The following is a 25161-nucleotide window of genomic DNA, read 5'->3' as shown; positions in this document are numbered from 1 at the left end:
AATCATTAGTAAAAACAGATTTCACAATTTTTGCATTTTAAAATATTTATAATTAAGAAAGGAAAAAGTGCAGATATTCTCAAACACTTAATCCTTCATCACTCTGTTTTTAGTTATATGGATTTTCTGTTGTTTCCTTTTAAACAGGGCCGTTCCCACATTTCCTGTATGCCAGGGACTGTTCGCCGTTGGAACTACCCGTCTCCCCTCTGCATTGGTAAGGATGCACCTTCTGTAACTCTGCTGCTGTGCACACACTAGGAAGAACAGGCCTGCTCTACTCTTGGGCGTCAAAGGATGCACTTCTAAATTTCTTAATTTGAAAACATGTGTTATATAATAATAGCACATAATTCAGTAGAGCAGAATGACGAGTGTAACCTGCACCTTCCCCACTGAATGCGGCAACTCCGTCTTCTCAGTGTGTCTGGGTCAGCCCACATAGACCAGAGGCAAGACTGCCTGCTCAAGGCCCTACACCAAAATGGCATTCGTGTCAGAAGGCCAGTTTGTTAATTTGTGGCAAAGAAGGAATGCAGCTGGTCTGAAAATCTGAGTAGTTTTCTGTATAGACCTTTAGCCTCAGAAAAACAAGTTCCCAGAAACAAAATTCAGAATGACAGATTACCCATGGAGTGATGGAGTATTTCATGTTGGAAACAGCCCAGCGACTATCTTGTGGATGAGTTAATGGAGGCACAATCAGCTGACTTCTTTAGGAAAAAGCTTTCCAGACCTGTATTTAATGCCTTGAGACTCGCTAAACTGTTAGCATAGATGATGTGATGGGAGCTTAATGATTCTGGGGCATTGTGGGTGGTGATCACAAGTACCTCAATACAAAGGTTGGTGATGTCAGGGTGACTTTGCTCCCCATCATTCAGGCCCCCAGCTTCACCCATCACCTATTTGTTGTAGCCCAACTCAGAAATCTTTACCTGTAGCTCAGGTGACCATCCAGCTTTGCAGGTACTGTCTCAGCAGGATCATCATTAGTTACTTAACACTCTGTACCCCCAACCCACATACTGATTGGCTTCTCCAAACCTATTGTTGTTCTCCTGGATCTACTTCCTCTGAGAATGCCATTAGCAGTATCCTGCTTTTTTACTTTTTCTTTTCCTAAACAATAAATCTGGGTGTTACCTTAAATTTCTTCCTCACTCCCTAAATCCAAGTGACTTCTCACTTCTGTCACCCCTTCCACCTGAATGTATCCTCCCCTGCGATTCTTAGCGCCAATGCCCCATCTTTAAGATGGCACAGTCCCCTCCTAAATTATCATCTCCATGGGATCCTAACCTACAGCTCCCGTATTTAGCCATACTCCAGCTTTATCACAGGAAAGAGACAAAAGGAAACATTGGCAGTACTGATCTTGTCTTTATTTAAATTTGTCATGTCTTGTTCATCATACATTTTCTGCCTTTCTTTTGATTTTCTCCAAATATTGCATTAAAATATTTATTGGAGGATTTAGTCACCCTCTCAAATTTTGCACTGGAGAGAGTGTCCTCTCCTCAGTGCTGTCTGGGCTCCCACCTGCAGGTGCAGTGAATCATCCCTACCCTGGGCTACCACCACCATGCGCCTGACTTTACTTCCTGCAGAGCTCTAATGATATCGCTCTTTACTTTGCCCTTCTACAATCCCCAAAGGCTTTGGTGACAGAGACATGCACCACTCACCTCTGTACCTTCAGCACGTGGCAGACACTCAAGAATTTCAATTAAATAATGGCTAGGGAATGAATATCAGAGAGCAGGGATCATTCTAATAGTCACACTTCTGGGGGCGCTGTCTTTATTGTTCCCCACAGTCTTCCAACACTCAAGTATTGCTGGGGGTGTGCTCAGAACCCATTTATCTCCAGATAGTCAGCCTCAAGCATGCCATACTGCCAAATGGTGTTTCAGGAGAAAGTGGTCAGCTCTATATGGATGAACATTAGCCATTTTAAAGGCCACAAAATAGCCTTCAAGTTGTCCTGTGAGCTGTTCACATTCTGTTTAGAATTCATTTCAACGTCGTAGTGTGGCGTGGGTACCCACAAGGAAAGCCAGGTAATTACTGTCTGTTACACATTCTTCTGACAGCCTAATTTCCCCACATCTCAAATCAATGTAGGTATTCAATGGTCTTTAGTAATACACAATTTAACTGCCTTGCATGGGATGCAGATGAAATTGTGTACAGAGGAAAATAAAACTGCATGAACCCTGTAAAACAAACAAAACTTCAGCCTTTATGATAGTCTCATCCAGGAGAGAATGCCTGTTTGTGTTATCTTCCCTATATCATATTTGCTTACAAGTGAAAACTATACCTTAGTGACCAGTGTCTTCTTTTTAAAAGCTATTTCTTGGTAAAAATAAATGTCTAGATTAACATGTCAGCTAAAAACAAGAGCTACTTATAGTGACATTTAAAATCTCAGCCTTGATTTGGAAGGAAAAAATTAAAAAATTTTAAAAAGGAAAAAATTAAAACTGCCTTTGATTCATACAGAACATCAATCTGCCTATTTCTTTTTAAATGAAGAGCCTTCCCTTAATGTCAGGAATTGAAATTTTTTAAACTTCACAATGAAATCAATTCTAAGCAGGCATTGAATCAAACAATATGCCTTTGCTGTCACTTTGTATTACACAATGGGATTTTTTTTTTCAAATAATTAACGTATATTTGCAAAATATAATAGGCTTTTCTCTTTTATTTAACGTTGTAAATGTTAGCACATGTTGAAGTTATGTCAACTTCCGTAATTCTTTACAGGGTATACAAGTTTTTTCATTGTTTAAAAACTCACACATGACCCATGATAAAGCTCAAAGACCGATTCTAGAGCTTGAAAGGTTTTTGTAGCTGTTAGCTTTAGATTACTCCAAACCAGGGAATTTTAGGAGGAGAAGTTCAAGAGAGATAATATTTTACTTATGAGCTCCTGGAAATCCCATGACCTGATTTTGAAAAATACTAGTACTGATGAAGACACTGTATATAAAATCACTTCTCTGGAGGTGAACCTATCAAGCAGTGTTCTCAGAGCTTAACCAATATTGACTATTTTGAATATTTATAACAAGCCCCGGCCGGGCGCGGTGGCTCAAGCCTGTAATCCCAGCACTTTGGGAGGCCGAGACGGGCGGATCATGAGGTCAGGAGATCGAGACCATCCTGGCTAACACGGTGAAACCCCGTCTCTACTAAAAATACAAAAAACTAGCCGGGCGACGTGGCGGCGCCTGTAGTCCCAGCTACTCGGGAGGCTGAGGCAGGAGAATGGCGGGAACCCGGGAGGCGGAGCTTGCAGTGAGCTGAGATCCGGCCACTGCACTCCAGCCTGGGCGGCAGAGCGAGACTCAGTCTCAAAAAACAAAAAAAAAAAAAAAACAAGTCCCAGAATGGTCTCGCGGTTTTCTAGGGCCCCACAGCGGGGTGAGGGTCTCATCACAGCAGGTGGCCCGGGACCTCCCTGTCTCGCTGCACCACAGGGCTCTTCAGCACCGTGTGTCTGTGTCCTTCAGGAAAAATCCTATGCATTCTTTCTCCCCTCCAAATCAGGAATCCATACAAAATAAGATGTCTAAATCCAGTAAAATATAAGGTCTCTAGCCATTTTATAAAAATAAATTCCTTTCCCTTTACAAAAACCATATTTACCAATAACTCTAAATACACTATTTACCTGTAAGAAAGGGTCTGGCAACGTGACGACCACACAGAGATGGACACTGAAGCAATCTAAGACGTGGCAAGCCCAGTTGCCTTAAAATGTCACAAAGGGCCGGGCATGGTGGCTCAGGCCCATAATCCCCGCACTTTGGGAGGCTGAGGCAGGCAGATCTCCTGAGGTCGGGAGTTCGAGACCAGCCTGACCAACATGGTGAAACCCCGTCTCTACTAAAAATACAAAAATTAGCCAGGTGTACTCGCAGTCATGGGTGCCTGTAATTCCAGCTACTCGGGAGGCTGAGGCAGGAGAATCACTTGAACCCAGGAGGTGGAGGTTGCAGTGAGCTGAAATTGTGCCACTGCACTCCAGCCTGGGCGACAGAGTGAGACTCTGTCTTAAAAAAAAGTCACAAAGGAAGAAAAGATGGATATGCATCTTTTGCAAGCTCTGTTTTTATGCTTATCTATTGACTTGTAGTTTTCTAGATGAACAACAGCAAAAACAAAGGATTATTGTGGCTTTAACTAAGCTCTCAAGTAATTAGGTGATTGTTGTGTGTTTGACAGGAGATGAACCCAGGGTTCAGGCCCCTGATCAGTTTCGCATCACACAGACATTTGGTCTGTGTGGGACACAGACACCCGTGTTGATGATGCCGTCTACGTTCAGGTCCTGGGCCAGCCCCTCCTGCAGGGCTGCCTCTGTCCTCAGCTGAAGATATATATAGGTGTTTGTATTTTATGATTTACAGTTGCATGTGTGTGCGGAAATCATGCTAAAATCAAAAGGAACTTTTTAGTTCCTGGTTTAGTTCCTGGTACCACGTTTACTGGTTCTGTTGTTTTCCTTTTTTTTTTGTCATTGATTCCGCATTTTTCATTCATGTCTTCCCTGTAGTTGTGTTAAAGAAAAGGGGTCACAATTCAGACCCCAAAAGAGGGTTCTTGGATCTCACACAAGAAAGAATTCCGGGCGAGTCCGTAGAGTAAAGTGAAAGCAAGTTTATTAAGGGAGTCAAGGAACAAAAGAATGGCTACTCCATAGACAGAGCAGCCTCGAGGGCCGCTGCTTGTCCATTTTCACGGTTATTTCTTGATGATATGCTAAACAAGGGGTGGGTTATTCATGCCTCCCCTCTTTAGACCATTTAGGGTAACTTCCCCACGTTGCCATGGCATTTGTAAACTGTCTTGGCACTGGTGGGAGTGTAGCAGTGAGGACGACCAGAGGTCACTCTCATGGCTACCTTGGCTTTGGCAGGTTTTAGCCGGCTTCTTTACCGCAACCTGTTTTGTCAGCAAGGTCTTTATGACTTGTATTTTGCACTGACCTTCTATCTCTGGCTGTGACTTAGAAAGCCTGAACCATCTGGGAACGCAGCCCAGTAGGTTTCAGCCTTATTTTATCCAGCTCCTATTCAAGGTGGAGCTGTTCTGGTTTAACACCTCTGACAGTTGAATATGCATATCTACTGTCACTGCAGGTCACAGGAACCCTCAGGGAAAGGGTATTTCTGCTAAACGTATTTAGGCATGCCACTCAGATTCACTGGTGTGTCTTCAGCACAGTCAGCAGCTGCATGGACAAAGTGCAGACGGGAGCCTGGCCTTGCAAATGCCTGGTCTCTCCCACAAAGAAATCGCCTTGAAAGGTTATACTTTAAATAGCAACACAGTTGATGGTGTCCAAGACTTTTCCAGAATTATGACTCACACCACAAAAATACACTTTTAAATGTTTGTAACTCACATTTTTCAACTTATACAATGTTTGAAATCCAGAATATGGTGCCCTGGCTTGAGCAATCACCATATTCACTAGACTTGAGTTTTAGCTATTTCTTATATTAAATTACAAATAAAGTGTTTCAGCCTTGATGATGATTAAAAAACAAAAAGGCTTCACTACCGGTCCTAGGCGGCCTCTAAAAGAGGGCTTCCGGAAAACATTTTGTTTAAAATATTTTGCATAATGAGAGCATTGTTAGAATAAAGCCATTTCCTTTGGGCTTCCTGAAAAGAAGTGGCATTATTTGCATAATTTTGGAATATAAGAAATTATTTTAATAGGTTGCAAATGGTCAAAGATTGGAATTTCAAATGCTTCAACTTATATCACTGGGCATGTTTGTTGTAAAACCAGTTGTGTTTCTTTATAGTCAAACCTCAGATACAGTAGCAAAACATGTGAGTCGCCAAGATAAGGCAAGATGCATGAACTTATTTCACCCTCTCTCACAACATAAGATTTCCTGGGGAGAAAGTGGTTGCAGTTAGCTGCATTCCAAAATTGAAAAGCTATCTGACAGTCATGTGTCCTGGCTGAAACGGGTTCTGGAAGCAGACGCAGCTGGAATGACCTTCTGGTTGTACCGTTTACCAGGCATGTCACTTTAGGCAAATTTCTTAATCTCTTCCAGGCCTGGTTTCTTTGTGTGTAAGAGGGGAACAGTCATCCTTTCAGGGCTGTTATGTGAGTTAATCTATGTAATGTATATCTAGGTACAGTAAGTACCACATAGTTAGCAATCAATAAATAGGGACTAATACTACCTCTCAATGAATTGCAGCTAATAAACTGAAGTCTATTTGATGCCTGACTACAATGCAGACATTAAATGGACTAATCTTTACTGGGAGCCTTTGAGTACGAGGAGAAGATGGATCTTGAAAAATGGTCTTTATTCTAAAGCAGTTCACTGTCAGGAGGGAGAGCACAGCTCATAAATAACTAAGGCACACAGCACTGTATCGTGTGCTATAATTAGGGGCGGAATTCAACTCCGAAGATTTGCTGTTTCTCAGCATAGTTGAGTGAAACAGATTGGAGCAAAGATTCCAGGGAGGAAGTGAGGACCCGCAGGACTGACATCTTGTCCACTTAACAGCCACCTGTGGAGGGACGCTGAACACTTTGGGCGGTGTGATCCTGAGCCCCGGGTTCCCAGGTTCTTACCCCAACAACTTAGACTGCACCTGGAGCATCTCATTACCCATCGGCTATGGTAAGTGAAAACACTGTCCATTCCTAAAAGTTCATTTTTTTCATTTCCATCTCGGAAAGAATTAAGCAGAATAAAATGCCTTGTTCTGTTGACATAACTGTATCTGTAATTGAAAGTGGCATACAGATTTAAATAAAGCTTTCGCAGAGTAACTTTGAGAGTAGAAAACTTATTTGAAAAATCAACTGAACCATGCAACTCTTTTCAAGGCAAATTAAATTGGCCGAATGATGATATCATAGGCACAGAGTGCAAAATGTAGCATCCCTAATTCAATTATCAGTGTCTTTATTTATAATAACGCTTTTTCTAATCTATCTCTGGAAGTCAATAATGGTTATTGTTTCTTCTGGATAATTTCGAAGGTTTTTTAAAGGTTATGACTCCTTTTAAAATAAATATAAAACAAATTTTAAGACATAGTATGGTATCATACATTTTTATTATATATTACATTGTTTCCAGGTTAATAAATTAATAAATAAGTTGTTTTTTAATATCTAGTTATTAACATTCAGGTTATTCACCTTAAATAATTCATAAATTTAATTGTTATGTATACTATTATAGAACCTTTTTCCGGCCTCTCTTCAGAAATGCAGGGTCTTTGTGAAATTTTGATCCCCTCTCACGCCTTTCCCTGTCTGCCTCCCGGTTTCCTTCGTATTTTAGTTATTTTATTTGGGTCTCCCCTACCTGTGATTTTCTCTACAGCACTCACTCTAGGTAGACGAAGTTAGGTACTCAGTGAATGTCCTAGGGCAGAGTAGCTGGGTACTTCTGTACTAAATAGTAGCTGAATGATGAATGAATGAATACAACCGTAAGTAGAAATCACTGCCCTGGAAGAAGATCACACTCTTTATTCAAAGCTTCTGCTTTTAGAATCTGTGCCCAGGATGGCAGTAGCAGGAGGAGTGAGCAGTCAGGGTGGGCTTGCTCAGCAGAGAGTGGCCGGGGAGTAAACAGTCGGAGTGACAGCCCTGCAGGCCAATCAGGCGCCGGACATGGGAAATGCAGTCAACCAACATGACCATTCTACCACGAAAGAGGAGGACCGTGGAAGAGCAGCTCGACGGGGGCAGCCTGTGGAGTCCATCCCCACCCAGTTATCTGTAGGAGGCCACGTCTGGTGGTGGTCGAGGAAGGGAGAGACTCTGTGGAAGGATTTTTATAGGAGCCCCTTATTTCTCCCAGGTTTCTTAGTTTGCTAGTTTTGTTTTTTTCAATCATCATCTCTCTGAGCATAAGGCAGTGATTCTGCTAGGGCTAAATGAAACGGAGAGCTGTGAATCACTTTCAACAACATTGGCTCCAGTGTTCCCCCAAGCTGGGCCCATCGTCCTTGCCATGGAGATCTGGAGACATGAACTTGTTGAACTAATCTTTGGAGTCAAGGGTTAAGAATTATTTCAGAGATATGTGTAACCCTGGATAGTTTCCACGGCTGCAGTGCTCTTAAGGACCACAGCCGTGTTGGGCAAATTATTGTAGTCATGAACTTCAGAGAATGAGAGAAATCTGAGGCGAACTGCAGCGATCCCTGAAGGAGGTGTGGTTTTCTTGAATGAGTTCATCCACAGGAACCCCAGCTTCCTCATTTCTATACCTGAAATAGCTACATAAGGTTATGGTGAGGGTTAATTAAAATAATTCTGGCTATTGGCAGGCTGAGGCTGGCAGATCATGAGGTCAAGAGATCAAAATCATCCTGGCCAACACGATGAAACCCCGTCTCTACTGAAAATACAAAAATTAGCTGGGCATGGTGGCACTTGCTTGTAATCCCAACTACTTGGGAGGCTGAGGCAGGAGAATGGCGTGAACCCGGGAGGTGGAGGTTGCAGTGAGCCAAGATCGCCCCACTGTACTCCAGCCTGGTGACAGAGCAAGACTCTGTCTCAATAAATAAATGAATAAATAAATAAATACATAAAAATTCTGGCTAGAAGATTAGTGCAGGGCATGGCATGTGATAAACAACAACAACATCAACAAAAGTGAAACAAATAATAAAATCACCTAGTTGTATTTTGTATTATTCTTCCAAATGTTTGCCACCTTCCTCTCAAAACTAACCGGAAACATTCTATGAATAAAATAAAATTGGCATAAATATTTTCTTAACTTATTTTTCCAATGTTACTATTTTATCATTTCTGAGAAGGGTATCATTTAGTATGTTTTCTTATTTATTTATTTATAAACTGTTGTGCGAGAGAATAATTTGGGAAAAAACTTCAATGAAACCAAATTGTCTAAATTCATATTTGGGATCTATAAGCCTAAACAAACTATTTAAAGAAGATTGAAATGAAAATTATGAAATATCTTTAAACTGATGTAAATCTTTTAAAAATTTGATATTGCATAGCATGAGGGTTTAAAGAGGATCTGGAAGAGGAGAAAAGAAACTTTATCTCAAATCCAACAGGCATAAAAAATATTATCCCTAGCTTTTTAGAATAGATGTAGGTATGCTTCACAATAATTTGTTATAGATTACATTTGAGTAATGTGCCAGGGTTGCCTCTGATAAATTGTATAACCTCTCAGTAGTAACAGATGCGAAGTGAGAAATGGGGAGGAGAGGGATATGAGTGGCCATGCGTCCCCTGACATGGTCAACATTTGGAATGATGATGTCCCTGGTAGGAGTTCTTTCTAGAGCTACATCATTTTCGATCAATTTGCAAAATCTGAGAAAATTTTACTATCTAGCTTTCAACCCCACATCGTTTTTTTTGTTTTGTTTTGTTTTTTGTTTTTGTTTCTGTTTTTGAGACGGAGTCTCGCTGTCGGAGTCTCGCTGTGTCGCCCAGGCTGGAGTGCAGTGGGGTGATCTTGGCTCTCTGCAAGCTCCGTCTCCCGGGTTCATGCCATTCTCCTGCCTCAGCCTCCTGAGTAGCTGGGACTACAGGCGCCTGGCACCGTGCCTGGCTAAATTTTTTGTATTTTTAGTAGAGACGGGTTTTCACCGTGTTAACCAGGATGGTCTCAATCTCCTGATCTCGTGATCCGCCCGCCTCGGCCTCCCAAAGTGCTGGGATTACAGGCGTGAGCCACCGTGCCCGGCCCCCACGTCGTTTTATAGTGAAAAACATTTAAGTAAATTACTTCTATATATTCATGGCCTTCCTTAATTCCTGCCTCTTCTCGCTCATAACATCCACTACCAGAGCTTCAAGTCTCCCTTCTATGCACATGAATTTTAAACCAACATCATGAGTCTTGTTGTCAAATGTCAAACCACACTTCGGCGGCATATGAACGATTTCATCTGAGTCAGATTCTCCTATTCAATTCCTAATTCATACCCACAGCACTGCACAGGTCATTTTTCTTTCTCTGAACCTTATCTTAGTCTTGTCAGCAAGCTCTTCTCAGAATCTCCCAGATCATAAGCAAATATCAGATAATATCCTTGGAAATTTTGAGGAAGTAAGTTTGGGGTTCAAGCTCAGACGTCTGCACTTACAAATCAAGCACTCACTCCAGAAGTTTCTTACGTGAAACAAAATGGGAATATAGCGGAGGTGACCACAATTATCTTGTAATTATGACTTCTCCCCTTTTTGGTCTCTCATGTTGCTTCCTATTAATAGCCAAACCATAAAGTGATTCTGGAACATTTCCTGTGGTTACAACTCAGAAAAGGGCCCCTTATTTCCTAACGGGACAAACAGGGAGATTGGGAAGGTAGACAGGTATTTCAACTGATGTCACACAATAAACTATCTTACCAGGATGATGCTGTTAGGGTGATCTTGGTGATCAGGTTGCAAAAGAATAGCCAGAAGATATGTCTTCTTTAATACTCAGAAAAGGCGTATATGTGATAGGTAGTTCACAGGAGTAACCATGGTAGAGTTAACCAGCTCCCTGTAAGGGCAAATGGTGCATTGCTATTACTAGGCTGCCTCTCCCCTCCTCTGTGTTCAGAGGTTTGGGAAACTGTGTTAAACAATGTTTCCTTTGAAGTATCACTGGAAATTTCATCAAGAAACAGACATTAGGGAAGCTTGATTGCCTTAGACCCTAAGAGAGTGTCATTTGTATCTACTTAAACTTGCAACGGTAAGTAACAAGGAAAATGACTGCCTGGCCAGGGTGCTCAAATTTTATTGTGTGCCAGAAGCCTCAATGGAGGTTGTGTTGTTACAATGTAGCTTCCGGTGGCCTGTTTCCTAAATTCTGATTCAGTGCCCCTGGCTGAAGTAAGAAATGAATTTGGCATCTTCCTAAAGCAACTCCAGTTCCTTGGATGCTGGAGTCAAACTCCTTCAGGAAGCCTTCCTCCAATTTATAGAAGAATACTTTCAATCGAAATAAGATGAGGAATGCACAAAAATTTTCACAAGATTCTTATAAATATTATTTAAGAAAAATTGCTTTCATGTAAACATGTGGAAATCATGAGATTTTGGCAAGTTGAAAATAGAGATAGAATATTATTGAGTATGAAACAGCATGACAAATCAAAACTCCAAAGTGAATTACAAAAGAAAAAATGAAAAATTGTTCTTGCAAAGCTTTCTTAAATGTAATTTCTAGGCTTCAGATTGTATAGCTAGTATCTGAACATACATGTGTCCCCTTGGCTGTCAGTTTTGGGATTTGGATTCTCGGGGCACGGCTGTTCTACCAGTAAGCGTGCTCCTCCAGTTACTCTGAGTAATAACGCTTATCCGGAATATAAGACGTTATTGCCATTTCTTGAAGAAAAATATATGTGATGTTTTTCACCTTGGGAGGATTTTATTAGGTATTACGGATCTTCCCATACAACAGGATAAGCGTGGGATTGCCTGATTGATTATCTAATCCAGGAGTTAAGCAGTTGCCAGTTTAGTCAAATAATTCTTTTGATTAACTCTACTCCCAGAGCCCACTCCCGTGGATCGAGCCACAATTAGAATTGGTAAAAGCATAGGGACATAGCTGCTTTGGTATCACGTGGAAATCATCCTGCCTCATTTTCCTAATTATTCATTCCATGAACAACTGTTTTCTACACCCTGCCTCAGTAACCCACAGTGACCCACACAGCCTGTTCCTCAAAATGACCAAGAGAACTCTAGCCAAAAGGACTGAGGCGGTGGGCAGCATAAGCTGTGGTTGCTCACCATTTGGGGCTCTGAGTTGAGCTGAGTAGAAATCTTAGTCCTACCAATGATTATACAAGATACCAGAATGTTTTTGAAACTTGTTTCCTTATTTTTAAAGGGAATATCATAAAATATCAGTCCCATAGGGCTATTTTGAAGTATTGTAAATGCATGACATAGGACATTATTTAAGTGCTGTTTTTAATAGCTAAACCAAATTCGAGTTTAGTTATTTAGTAGCTAAACCCAATAGTTGTGTGCCATTTTCTTTCCTTTTTTACAGACTTGGCTTGTTGTTTTGTGATGCTCTGGCAGAACTCAACCAACTCAGGATTTCTGTCTCTGTTTTCTTGAGAGTATCTAAGGGCACCATGAACAGAAATGCAACCAAGATTTCTATCTGCCTTACTCCATTACCTTTTATACTTAAAATCTACTGCACTAACCGTGCACACAATGCTCTCCAAAATTCCCATGCCATCGGACTGTCTGGAAACATAGGGACAATATAAAAGGTTCTTTAGAATGTTCAATAGATTCCATAGGTATTAACACTTTTGCTATATTTTTATTACACACAGAAGGTGCAAAACAGAACAAGTAATATTCACAGGTTCTATCAACTAAAGACTAAGGTTTGACTCTGAGATCATGGTCACATTACTATTCAAAGTTTTGTCAACACCAAAGGCAAAAATTCTCTGTGCAGGTAACTTGTCACAGGCATTTAATTTTCAATATGTAATCACAATTGGAGAAGAGAGTGCTGGGTATATTCTACCAAAGGTAAGTATTCAGATTTTGTTGTTGTTGTTGAAATAATATATATATTTTTAGTACTTTCTGAGATAATAGAAGGATAACCAGGTTATGCTTATTTTAATCCTTTTATTTGGGCTTTACAATGTCAAACTGGATGCAATTTGCTGAAAATTAGATAGCTAAATAATTCTATTTTAAGCCAGATTAGAGCTGGGCTCTGTTCTATTTTCTAATATGGATTAGGTAGTTTGATGTGTGGCTGTATAATTTATCCTGCTTAAAATGGTAATTTTGCTCACAATATTATAATTGTCATAATTCCATTTCCTTTTCAAGCTGAATTCCAAATCAGTAACAAACCACTTTCACTGGATCCTGTACTTTTGAGACGTTGAACATCCTCCATTTCTTTGCACCCTGATCCCTTTGCAAGTTGTTATCTTTCGTGACTGTGCCGGCTCATGAATTTCAAAATGTGTTTCTGGATAAATATGTCTAAAGTCTGCATGTGCGCATCCGAAGTGAGCACATTTCCACCCATTTCCCTACTATTAGATATTAAGTGTTCCAGTCTGGCCCCAGTGTTCCTTTCTGGTACTCTGGGCATGCATAGAAGTGCCAGCAATTCAACAGGTTGTTTTCTGTTACTCTCGGGTCAGCTTCTTGATTCCGCCTGGTTGTAATTAATGTGAGGAATGTCAATAAAACTCTGTGGAGCACATGGATTCAGTGTTCCTAAGACAGTCACACAAACACACATGTGCACACACAAATGCATGCACGCACGCACACGCCACACACACACACCCCTACTCTTTAGTATGGTTTATTTATTAGTAACAAAATTCATTTTTATTAGATTCATAGGCCATACCATCAAACTGTGTTTTTAGCTCAGTAGTGGGTAAGTGGACAGGCAGATCTGGATGTGCCACTGGCTGAGCAGTCCAGGAGCTCAGGTGTCACAGCAGAGGAGACAGCTCCAAACCAAGGGATACGGGAGCCCCTGGACCCCCTCCCTCCCTTTACCCCCTCCCTCCCTTCCTCCTCCCCCTCCCTCCCTTCCCTCTCCCCCTCCCTCCCTCCTCCCTCCCCACTCTCTTGGCGCCTCCTTCTCTCCCTTTTTTTCTTTCTTTTTTCCTCACTTCTGAATTTCTTTTGAACAAAAATATTTTCTGGAATTTAGAAACAAATTAATAGCTTATTGGTGGTTGTTCGACAAACAGCAGTATTTGACATTTTTTAATATTTGCAGAAATGTTGTATATTTAAAGAGTTGTTCCACCTTGGTTATATACAGCAGACAATGTTAGAATGGCCAAGACCACCGGAGGCTGAGATAGCCCTTTCTTGACTGGTGACTGGTGATGTAGTACCGGCCTATAGACTTGGACAATGTGATATGAATCTAGCTACTCATTCTAAAAAGAATTCTAAAGTTTGCTTAAATTATTAAAGATCTTTCTTTTTCTTCTTCTTTTTTGTCTCCTCCAGTTTTTCACATTCTATTTTTTTTCAATTCATCCTCTTTCAATGAAGGTTGAACATAATACAAACTGATTTTCTCCAAGAAGAGTGGAATATTTTTACCATCGTGAGACTGTCAGCTCTTGTCTAGCCTATTGGCATACCAAATGAGAAAAAGTGAGGCCTTCATCAGTGAGTGCGGGGTTAAACCTTACTCTGCGTTTCCTGTGTGACATGAGACAGAACAGCTAACATTTCTGAGCCTTGGTTTGCTCACCTGTAAATTATGAGCATAGTGATGGTTACTGTGCTGGGAATAATCTTGGTTGGCAAATCAGACCCCAGGCATACTGTTGGCCTCACCCAATGCCCACCCAGGCAGGGCATTATTTACCCTTTTGCTTCTCCCTGCCAAGTTTCTCCATAATTAATGAAATTGTTTTTCTTGTATGACTTGAAATTTTCTTGAGAGATTTTAGGTGTTTCTTCCCTACAATTTTTCACTTGGACTTTTTTCTTCCTTTTTACAAAGTACTGGCCTCTGACAACTGTGTTTTCCTTTGATACCTGAGTAGATATGTTTGTGTGAATATTTTTCTGCACTTAAAATTAAGTAGGATAACCCAAGTAGGTGTTATCTTTAATTTTCCCAATCTAGGAAACATATTAGATGAAAAAAAAATTTAAGTTCTCATCTATCAAAAAGAGAAGAACCACGTAGAGTAAAGCTTTCTTTTATATTGGAATAACACTCTACAACAGTCGTTAGTTAGCTTAGTTTAAGTTTTACGACCCAGCTTCACTGCATGGATTTATGCAAAGACTAACATCTTTGGAGTTCTATATAAATTGCTTAAATGAGTTAGAATATCTAAGACATAGTAGTAAAATAAGTTAAAAAATGCCACAATGCAAATAACTCTAAATTGTTTGTTATTGTTTCCTTTTAAATTATCAGCCATAGCTTATGTAATTCACAGATCAGTATGATACCAGAGACACTGGTCATTTGTACCGTCTTTTGGTATGCTGAACTATGCCAGGCTGTTAGATTTAATTGTGAGAGTTATGGTGGGGTTTATTGGATTGGGTTTCTCACAAACATCAATAATTTGTTTTGCACACATAACACAATAGAAAATGATCACTTGCTTCACTAATAAAACTTGTGCAATGGTAGGACCATCCAGTTAGTGTAAAAGCCACTTTTAAAGTTTGTTGCATAAAACTATGGGACAAGGAGAACAGGCAAAACAAACAGACAAACGTAAAACAAAAACAAACAAACTCTGCTGCATGTTTTAAGACCAAAATTGTTTTTGTTTGTTTGTTTGTTTGTTTTTGTTTTTGTTTTTTCCTTGATAAAGCTGTCAATTAGCTTTTGGGTGATGTAACAGATGATCACAACTTCATATTTAAGATTGTCATTGTAAAAGTCACTGGCCAAAATCATCCCGGTGCACGTGTGTGCTAGTTGGTACTCTAAGGATTCTACCCGTGTAGCTCTGTGGTACGGTGCTGGTAATATTCACATTTCACAAACAAATTGACTTCTGGACGTGAGTTTCCTGGAAAAAGACCATGAGGCAGAAAGTGGGAGAGGGAAGATGGAGCCAGGGTGTATCCTCATCCACAGTGCCTGCCATCCTCCATGGCATGGTTCTGTCTCACAGAGAGGGACTGTCTGGGGAGACTGCTAACACTCCAGTCACTTTTTATGAGCCTTGATTTTATACATTTTGATATGAACTTTCATTAAGTTCGCACGTTTTTCCACAGGTGCCCATATTCAGTTTCTGAATTTCTCTACCGAAGCTAATCATGACTTCCTTGAAATTCAAAACGGACCTTACCACACCAGCCCCATGATCGGACAATTTAGCGGCACGGATCTCCCTGCGGCCCTGCTGAGCACAACGCATGAAACCCTCATCCACTTTTACAGTGACCATTCGCAAAACCGGCAAGGATTTAAACTTGCTTACCAAGGTAAGGAACAACAACAAAAACTGAAACCCAGATCTAAATACACTTCTTACATTTCAATTGCATGTAAATATAAATCTCCCTGATTGGTTTGAAGCTCGTACCGCTGGAATAATTGTGTGGTGGAACGCTGGCTTCTGGTTCGTAGTGGAACACTTGTTTTTGAAAACAGAGATAAGGACACAGATGTAACCGCCAGTGGGTCTGCCTTGCCCGTTGCCTAGACAGAGCTGATTTATGAAGACAGGGGAATTGCAATAGAGAAGGAGTAATTCATGTCGAGCCAGATGTGTGGGAGACCAGAGTTTTATTATTACTCAAATCAGCCTCCCCAGCATTCAGGGATTCGAGTTTTTAAAGATAATTTGGCGGGTAGGGGCTTGGGGAGCCAGTAGTGCTCCTTGGTCAGGTTGGAGATGGAATCACAGGGGGCCAAAGTGAGTTTTTCTTGCTGTCTCCTGTTCCTGGGTGTGATGGCAGAACTGGTTGGGCCAGATTACCAGTCTGGGTGGTGTCAGCTGATCCAGCAAGTGCAGGGTCTGCAAAATATCTCAAGCACTGATGTTAGGTTTTGCAAGAGTGATGTGATCCCCAAGAGCAATTTCAGGAGGTTCAGACTCTTGGAGTCTTGGAGACAGAGGCTGCATGACCCCTAAACCATAATTTCTAATCTTATAGCTAATTGTTAGTCCTGAAAAGACAGACTGGTCCCCAGGCAAGAGGGGGTCTTTTCGGGAAAAGGCCATTATCAATTTTGTTTCAGAGTCAAACCAAGAATTGAATACCTTCCCCAAATTAATTCAGTCTATGTCCAGGAATGAACAAGGACAGCTTAAAGGTTCAAAGCAAGATGGAGTTGATTAGGTCTGGTTTCTTTCGCTGTCACAATTTCCTCAGGTATAATTTTGCAAAGGCGGTTTCACAGACACACAGGGGATGATCAGGTACAGCTGTTACCTACGCTTCACCTGCACTCCCATTCCACCTGCACACACTCTCTCCCATGACCGTAGTCATCTGCGTGCTCAGCCACGGAGTCTCATCATCCCATAGCTTTCCCATTTGTCACGTGTCCCTCTGAGCTGTCATCCATTCAGGACACCGAGCGTCCCATGGTGCCGGGAGTTGATACATATGATGGTAAGTCTGTCGGTCTCTCAGGTGTGTATGCCTTGCCTTAGCACAGATAATGGCTACCTGCACTGTTCACGTTCAACTTTCACCACAAAAAGAGAAAAAAATCAGGGATTGAACTTTATCATTTTTTACTCCTTCAAATATGCAATCTGTAAGAAAAGTTTGCATCATCAAAGCATTTTTGACATGTGAAAAAGTTCGACATTTTTATTTCATGCAAAATGATTTGTATGGCCTTTCCTTGAATATTGGTAGATCAAATGAGGTTGAAAATGTTAAATCTAGAGCTTGCCATTTTTTTTTTAAACTATAGTTAAATCACTTGTTTCCCTAATTCCACAGAATGCTCAGAAACAGGGCTTTGATATTTATTACTGAAAGAGGCTAGTATTTTATGTTGAACTCTTAGGCATTATTATGTGTAGTCTCACCTAAAATATAAAATATAGACACAGACTTCCAGGATTGAGGTCTGTTAAACTGGAAATCTAGGTAGGAGCATAAAAGAGAGGAAACTAAAGGCTAAATCAGTGAGCAATATGCCTGTAGACATTGCCAGCATTTTTCTATGAACACACTGTGTCTTCCAGTGTTTCCTTTCTTTATTTTCTTACTACTTAGCAAACAGTATCACTCACTAATCATTCCCTACTTGAAGCACACTAGAGAAAGAAAGAGAGAGAGAGAACATCAGAGAGGAGGCAATTTCCCACAACAAAATGGATACAGATCTGCTTGCCTGTGCACCTATTTTCTGCTCTTTCTCATTTTCAGTGGAAGAGAATGTACCTCCTACTTAAGGGTAATCGAGGCCAGGTGTGGTGGCCTCATGCCTGTAATCCCAGCACTTTGGGAGGCTGAGGCAGGCGGATCACCTGAGGTCGGGAGTTCGAGACCAACCTGGCCAATATGGTGAAACCACATCTCTACTAAAAATACAAAAATTAGCCGGACATGATGGCAGGCACCTGTAATCCCAGCTACTCAGGAGGCTGAGACAGGAGAATTACTTGAACTCGGGAGGCGGAGGTTGCAGGGAGCCAAGATTACACCATTGCGCTCCAGCCTGGGCGACAGAGGGAGACTCCATCTAAAAAAAAAGAAAAAAACCAGTAATCTATCCTATGCTCTAGGTACCTCTCTCCCTACTATTTCAGAGACATTGTATAGTGATTATTTTCTACTTCTGCATTTCAGCTACTGTCTCTCCATGAAATTTTCCCCAATAGCATTTCAAATATAACTCAAGTCCCTCACACATCCACACACACGTACACATGTACACATCTATTTATAATTTTAATGTACCTTTGACCTCCGATCTTCCTCCAGCTTCTAATTTCTAAAACAAAATTCCAGAAAACTTACGTAAACATGCTCAATTTCCGCACCTGTTTCTCGCTTCTATCTATTCAGCTGGTGTCTAGTATGAATGGCTCTTCTATGGATAGGATCTTCTATTTCAGGAGATGTCAATGTCACTAGCCCTAGAGGCACACTTCCTTTCTCATGTCTCCTGCTGACCTCCAGTATGCCTACCATTTCTCTTGACGCCCTTTTCCCTTGGCTTCAGCTGCCACAAAATCTCTGGGTTATTCTGCTGTCTCTCTGGCTAAGTTCTTATTTTCTTTGCTTCCTTGACCACTTCTAACTGACTTTAGCTATATAGGAGGTTGGAATCCTCCTATATTTCCATCCTATGCTTTCCATGATTCAAACTCCTGGATTCAAAGCCCATCATGGCCATTCACAGCTGATACGTCTTGTGCCTGGTGCCTCCAGCTCAAGTCTTCTGCAAGCCCCAGGACACGATGTCTATTTTCCGCCTCCACTGGGAAAGATGCAGGCACTGAAACACGTGCCTGAAGCTGGGCTCACAGTTTCGCTTCCCATCTTATCCTCCAGTCTCCCCGTCTAAGTGTGAGGTGCAGTGTTCCTGGAATCTGCGCCGGCCGCCGTCTGTCACCACCAGCAGCCCTAACTGCTCTCAGACCTTTCTCCTAGAAAATGGCCAAACTCCTAAATGTCCTTCCAGATTTACTCTTCCAACTTCTCTCTTCTTTCCAAAAGGCATACCAGATTGATTCCTTTTGTGATGAAAGCGTTTATCATGCTTTCTTAGAGTTTTAGGAGATGGTTCAATGTCTATAAGGAGCCCCGTCTCCCAGGCTGTGGTTCTTTCTCTGTCTTGATTCTCACTTGCCTCTCTGAAATGTCTCCGGCAGCCACAGTGATTTCTACCTCAGATCCTTTACACGTGTAGCAATCTCAGCCTGCAGTGCTCTCCATCTCCACCCCCACTCTTTGGTTAGTCACTCAGAACTGTTTCTGTGTAATACCCTGAAGGAGGCAATCTCTGAGTACCCCGACCAGGGGAGGTCTCCTCATTCCGAAGCTTGAATTCTGATGTGCTTCTCCCTGTGTGCTGGTCACGAGCATTGCTGCCAGATCTCTCCCATTCTCTCCACTTCTGGACTCAGGATAGAGGTGCCTTCAAAATGAAGTGTGGTGGTGTGACTTGCTTTGAGTGATGAAATTGGAGTGAATGTCGCTTGGGATGGAACCTTGAAGAGCCAAAATTTAGTTTGCTCTAATAGCTGCTCAGTCATCTGGATCCCTGAGTATCTACAGGAGTAGTCTCCTGCCATCCCAACCCAGAGCCAGAAGGAAGCTGTCTTATATTAAGTCACTGAGATATGGGATATTGTTTTCTTGTTTTTTGTTTTCGAGAGGGAGTCCCGCTCTGTTGTCTAGGCTGGAGTACAGTGGCACAATCTCAGCTCACTGCAACCTCTGCCTCCCAGGTTCAAGCAGTTCTCCTGCCTCAGCCTCCCAAGTAGCTGGGATTACAGGCACCCGCCACCACGCCCGGCTAATTTTTGTATTTTTGGTAGAGACAGGGTTTCATCATGTGGGCCAGGCTGGTCTCAAACTCCTGACCTCAGGTGATTTGCCCTCTTCGGCCTCCCAAAGTGCTGGGATTATAGGTGTGAGCCACTGCGCCCAGCAGGAATATTGTCTTTTAATGCCATATAAATGAACCTAAACTGACAGGCATACCCTGGGACTTAATAAAATCAGGAATTTATTGTATACAGTCAGCCCTCTGCATCCATGGGTTCTGCATGTGTGGATTCAAGCACCTCAGATCGGAATATTCTGAAATACGCAACACATGGTTGTGTCTCTACTGAACATGCATAGACTCTTTTTCTTATCCTTATTCCCTGAGTGATACAGAATAACAACTATTTACACAGCATTTGCTTTGTGTTTGGTATTATAAGTAATCTAGAGATGACTTAAAGTATACAAGAGAATGTGCTTAGATTATATGAAAATGCTCCATTATTTTATATGCATATTCTGTAACCCACCCCCCTGCATAAGCCAAGGGACAGATGTATTTCTGTGTTTAAAGGATGCCTTACTAAAAACAATACACTGCATAAAGGTGATGGTCATTTCTGTGTTACCTCGCTCTGTGCTCAGCAGGAAGCGCAGTGCCTTGCCTGTAATTGGTCCCCAGTGCACACCTGTGAGTTCCATACTTGAGGCGTTCCCCCTCACCCCACCCATGCTAAGGGACTTTCTGCTGTGCCGCATATGCATTTTAGGAAGCACCTATGCAGGGCTTGCCTTTATTTGGTTTATCTGTGCTCTGACTTCCTCATTAAATTAAATTGATTTTTAGTCCCTACTCATTGCAGATATTGCTAGCAAAACTCTTTTAAAGGACAAAAAATTGTAGCTAGATAGGAGGAACAAGGATGGTGTTCTCTAGCCCTTTAGGGTGACTGTAGTTAACAATAACATACTCCGCAATTTCACAGAGCCAGAAGGATATTGAACATTCCCACCACAAATAAATGACAAATGCTTGAGATGAACATACAGATGTAGTAATTGCCCAGATCTGATCTCTATAGATTATATGTATTGAAACATTACTATGTACCCCATGAATATCTGTAATTATTATCTGTCCATTTAATAAAATTTAAAATATATATATTTTTAAATTCCAAAGACTATTACATAGAAAAAAATTTAAAAATTTAGCCAATTCATGTCACTGCAGATACTGGCACAAATACCACGTGTCCAGTCTTGGTAATGTTGGATTTTGTAGAGGGCTTCTTTAAGGGATTGTGCTTTCAGCCAACGAAGTACCAGTTACACAGGGATGGTGGGATTTGTAGTTACTGTCAGGAAACATGACCCCAATAATTACCTCAGGCACTGGCAGTCCTACCATGTGTGCAAACAGCTCTTAGTGTACCCTGGGTGTAACCAGTGATATAAAAATATTATCGATGCCAGTACTGTTATTCTCTTCTTTTCATTTCATCTCTTCCATTGCCACCAGAAATCCCAAAGGGATCAGAATTAGTTGGTTGTCAGCCAGTCACGGTGGCTCACGTCTATAACCCCAGCACTTTGGGAGGCCGAGGTGGGTAGATCACCTGAAGTCAGGAGTTCGAGACCAGCCTGGCCAACATGATGAAACCCCATTTCTACTAAAAATACAAAAACTAGCTTGCCGTGGTGGGGAGTGCCTGTAATCTCAACTACTCAGGAGGCTGAGGCAGGAGAATCGCTTGAACCTGGGAGACCAGAGGTTGCACTGAGCCAAGATTGTGCCACTGCACTCTGGTCTGGGTGACAGAGTGAGACTCTATCTCGGGGGGGAAAAAATAGAATTATTTGCTTGGTTGTCCTCTCTGCAACACATAGACATGTATATCACTGTTACACATAGTTGTGAAAATAGAGTCTTGATCAAATTCTAGGACTAACCTGGTCTCCATAGCTGAGTCCCATCAATTAGTGGTTAGATGTAATCCATGGCGGGGGGACAAAGATCCAGGATGTTCCCCATGAGTCTGCCCTCTTTGATTGTAAATGATAGAAATCTGACTCAAACTAGTTCAGGTAAGAAGTACAAGGTGACAGCTGCGTGGGCTGAGGCACGTCCAGAGCCTGGGCCTCAGTGACACCTGAATTCTGTTTGCCCCTGTTCTGATTTTCATACCTTTTTCTGCCCTAATACACATGGATGATATGTCTCCAATCTAACCATACCCTGGTCAGCAAGGACAGGATCCTGCTTCCCCTACTGCAATTGCTAAACATTTTGGGAACACTATCCTGGTGGGACCAGCTTGTGTCTAAGTTCAGCCACTGAGGCCAGGTGGACGGAGACTATGTGTTAGCTCAACTTGGGTCACAGAGTCAGAAATGTGATTAGCAGACTTCACTCAAGGGCATAATTTAAAGGGGAAGAAGCTGGTTCCTTTAAGAAGGTGCCTGGGAAAACAGCATAATACATATACCATGAAACTGTTATATAATTGGATTAAAACTCTATGGAAATGAAGTATTTGTATGCAAGAGATTTTTGTTAGTGTTTTCTTATGTCCTCATCTGCTCTTGCAGAAGTATTATTAGTTGGTCTGGAAGAGCTAATTGCCCCTGTTTTACTATATTAAAAATAATTGCTGCACTTTGGGAAGCCGGGGCGGGCAGATTGCTCAAGGCCAGGAGTTTAAGACCAGCCTGGGCAACATGGCGAAACCCTGTCTCTACAAAAAATAAGCTGGTCGTGGTGTTGGGCACCCGTGGTCCCAGCTACTTAGGAGGGTGAGGTGGGAGGATTGCGTGAGCTTGGGAGTTCAAGCTGCAATGAGCTGCCATCACACCACTGCACTCCAGCCTGGGCATCAAAGCGAGACCCTGTCTCAGTAATAATAATAATGGCAATAATAACTGTGATGTATGGAGTGCTCACTCTGCACCACACTGTACGCTTCCTGATTTCCACATAAATTCCAAGGTTATGCACATTTCACAGATAAGAAAAATGAGGCTCAGAGGGGTTAGCAAATTGTGAAAATGTGCACAGCTGCCTGTGGAAGTATGATTTGGAATCAAGTCTGCTAGACACCAAAGTAGTCGTGTCAGCCAAGATGTTGTATTTCAGAAGAAGGAAGAGAAGTGAAGTCTTTGGATTCTAAATCAAATGATTTAGTCAGTGCACCAACAGGGAAAACAATGTTTAATCCTAATGAAGTCAGTTTAAAAAGAACAATTTTCTCCCAGGAGTTGCAAAACCACTCGACCATCCCTGAGCTACAGAATGGCCACTGTGGGAAAACTCCAATCACAGTTTTTCGTTTTGGACCTGACACCTGACAGATCCGCCTGCTCCTCTCAAGTTTTACGGCTGCGAAAATACCCTCACCAAAACCCCGAGAGTCAGACATTCTCCACAAGGACTTGCAGCGCATGCCATCGTGGTTGGGTGCAGGTGCTGCCTGTGACCGTGGAATCCAGATGTCAGCTGTAGCTGCATTGCCTCTTGCAGATCCAGGGGCCATTGTTCAGGAACTGCCTAATGTCATGGCCTCTGGTGGTCAGAACCCTTGCCCTTGATTTATGCAGCAAACAGACAGAGCTTGCTTGCTTGCTTGCTTGCTTGCTTGCTTGCTTGCTTGCTTTCTTTCTTTCTTTCTTTCTTTCTTTCTTTCTTTCTTTCTTTCTTTCTTTCTTTCATTCTTTCTTTTCTTTCTTTCTTTCTTTCTTTCTTTCTTTCTTTCTTTCTTTCTTTCTTTCTTTCTTTCATTTTTCTTTTTCTTTTCTTTCTTTCTTTTTTTTTTTTTTTTTTTGAGATGGGATCTCACTCTTTTGAGAGGCTGGAGTGCAGTGGTACGCTCTCAGCTCACTGCAGCCTCCAACTCCCTGGTTCAAGTGATTCTCCTGCCTCCCTAGTAGCTGGGACTACAGGTGCCTGCCACCACGCCTGGCTAATTTTTGTAGTTTTAGTAGAGACAGGGTTTCCCCATGTTGGCCAGGCTGGTCTCGATCTCCTGACCTCGTGATCCACCCACCTTGGCCTCCCAAAGTGCTGAGATTACAGGCGTAAGCCACCACGCCCGGCCTGACAGAGCAATTTCTAGGACTTTGCAAGGATTCAACAGGCCTTTAAGGCCATGCCACCCTTTCTCAGTTTGACTTGTGAGACAGCTGCAGTGCGGCCTGTCAGTGAGTGTCATGGCCAGTGGTCAGTTCATGGAGGGGGATCGAGTCCAAGTTCTCCCACCCAGGGTCAGTGCTCTGAGCCAGGGAGAAGTGCTGGGCACTCCTGCCAGCAGCAGGTGGCTCTTCACCCACCTCTGGTCACATTCACCCCCTCCTCCTCCCAGACCTAAGCTGTATCCCCACTCCTCCCAACCGCAGCCCTGAAGCCCAGCCACAGGTTTCTCCTCAGAACCCCTTCATTCCTAGTGGGTCAGGGGCTCCACTCTCGTCTGCTGGTGTCCACATGAGCCTTCCAGTGTAACAGTAACAGGATTGCCTTCTGCTCCCGGGGCACCTCTCTTCCCCCGAGGCCAAGGCACCCCCAGCTGCTGTAACTGGCATCCAACACAAGACAAACCCAAGCTCTATAAGGAGAGAGGTAGGACGATTGTAAAGGGGAGGCTCTGAGGGATCCTCAGGTCAGCCCGCATCCCCAGGGATGCGGGAAAGTAGCCTCCTGTTTAGAGAGCAGTGAGGCAGAAAGAGCAGGTAGGGGGCCCAGGAGGAACAGGAGCAGCCAAGAAGGGGACCCGGCCGGCCTCCCCCAGGTCGCTGAGGAGCTGTGTGCTGGCCCACGCTGCAGTGGGTGATGTCCAGGGGCCTGGGGAAGGATGCAGGCTCATGCAGAGCCAGGCTGATACGCCTTTTATTCCAGTGTATCCATAGGACAAGCAAGTCAGCTAACCTCATATGAGGCCAAGCGCAAGTTGAGAAGATCCAGGAGCCAGCTCCTCCCAGCTGAACCGAGCGGCGCCCTCAGCCTTCGGTAGACCTGGGCGAAAGAGGCTCTTCCCTCTTAGACATTTCCTGGAGCACAGAAGGCTGGGAGTGGTTTCCTAACCTTCACTCTTTCCTAGGATTAAAGGGCAAGACGTTGGAGCTTGTGTAGGTCCCGAGCTCCAGAAATAAGAGCTTGGGCTCCCCGAGGGTAGTGGAGTCAA

The 25161-nt window shown here is 42.5% G+C and overlaps 1 protein-coding gene across 1 annotated transcript in view; it reads left to right on the top strand.

Annotated features, from left to right (window-relative positions):
• CSMD1 (CUB and Sushi multiple domains 1) overlaps positions 1 to 25161 on the top strand; it is a 2044058-nt gene that overhangs the window by 1842404 nt on the left and 176493 nt on the right. The window contains exons 39-41 of the mRNA XM_030937494.1: positions 148 to 217; positions 6564 to 6680; positions 15797 to 16006. Of these exons, the coding sequence (XP_030793354.1) occupies positions 148 to 217; positions 6564 to 6680; positions 15797 to 16006 (397 nt within the window). The remainder of the gene's footprint in view (positions 1 to 147; positions 218 to 6563; positions 6681 to 15796; positions 16007 to 25161) is intronic.

Source organism: Rhinopithecus roxellana, chromosome 9, assembly GCF_007565055.1.
Source record: "Rhinopithecus roxellana isolate Shanxi Qingling chromosome 9, ASM756505v1, whole genome shotgun sequence".
Lineage (NCBI taxonomy): Eukaryota > Metazoa > Chordata > Mammalia > Primates > Cercopithecidae > Rhinopithecus > Rhinopithecus roxellana.
The sequence above is the reverse complement of the archived record's forward strand: the minus strand, read 5'-3'. Positions and strand labels throughout refer to the sequence as shown.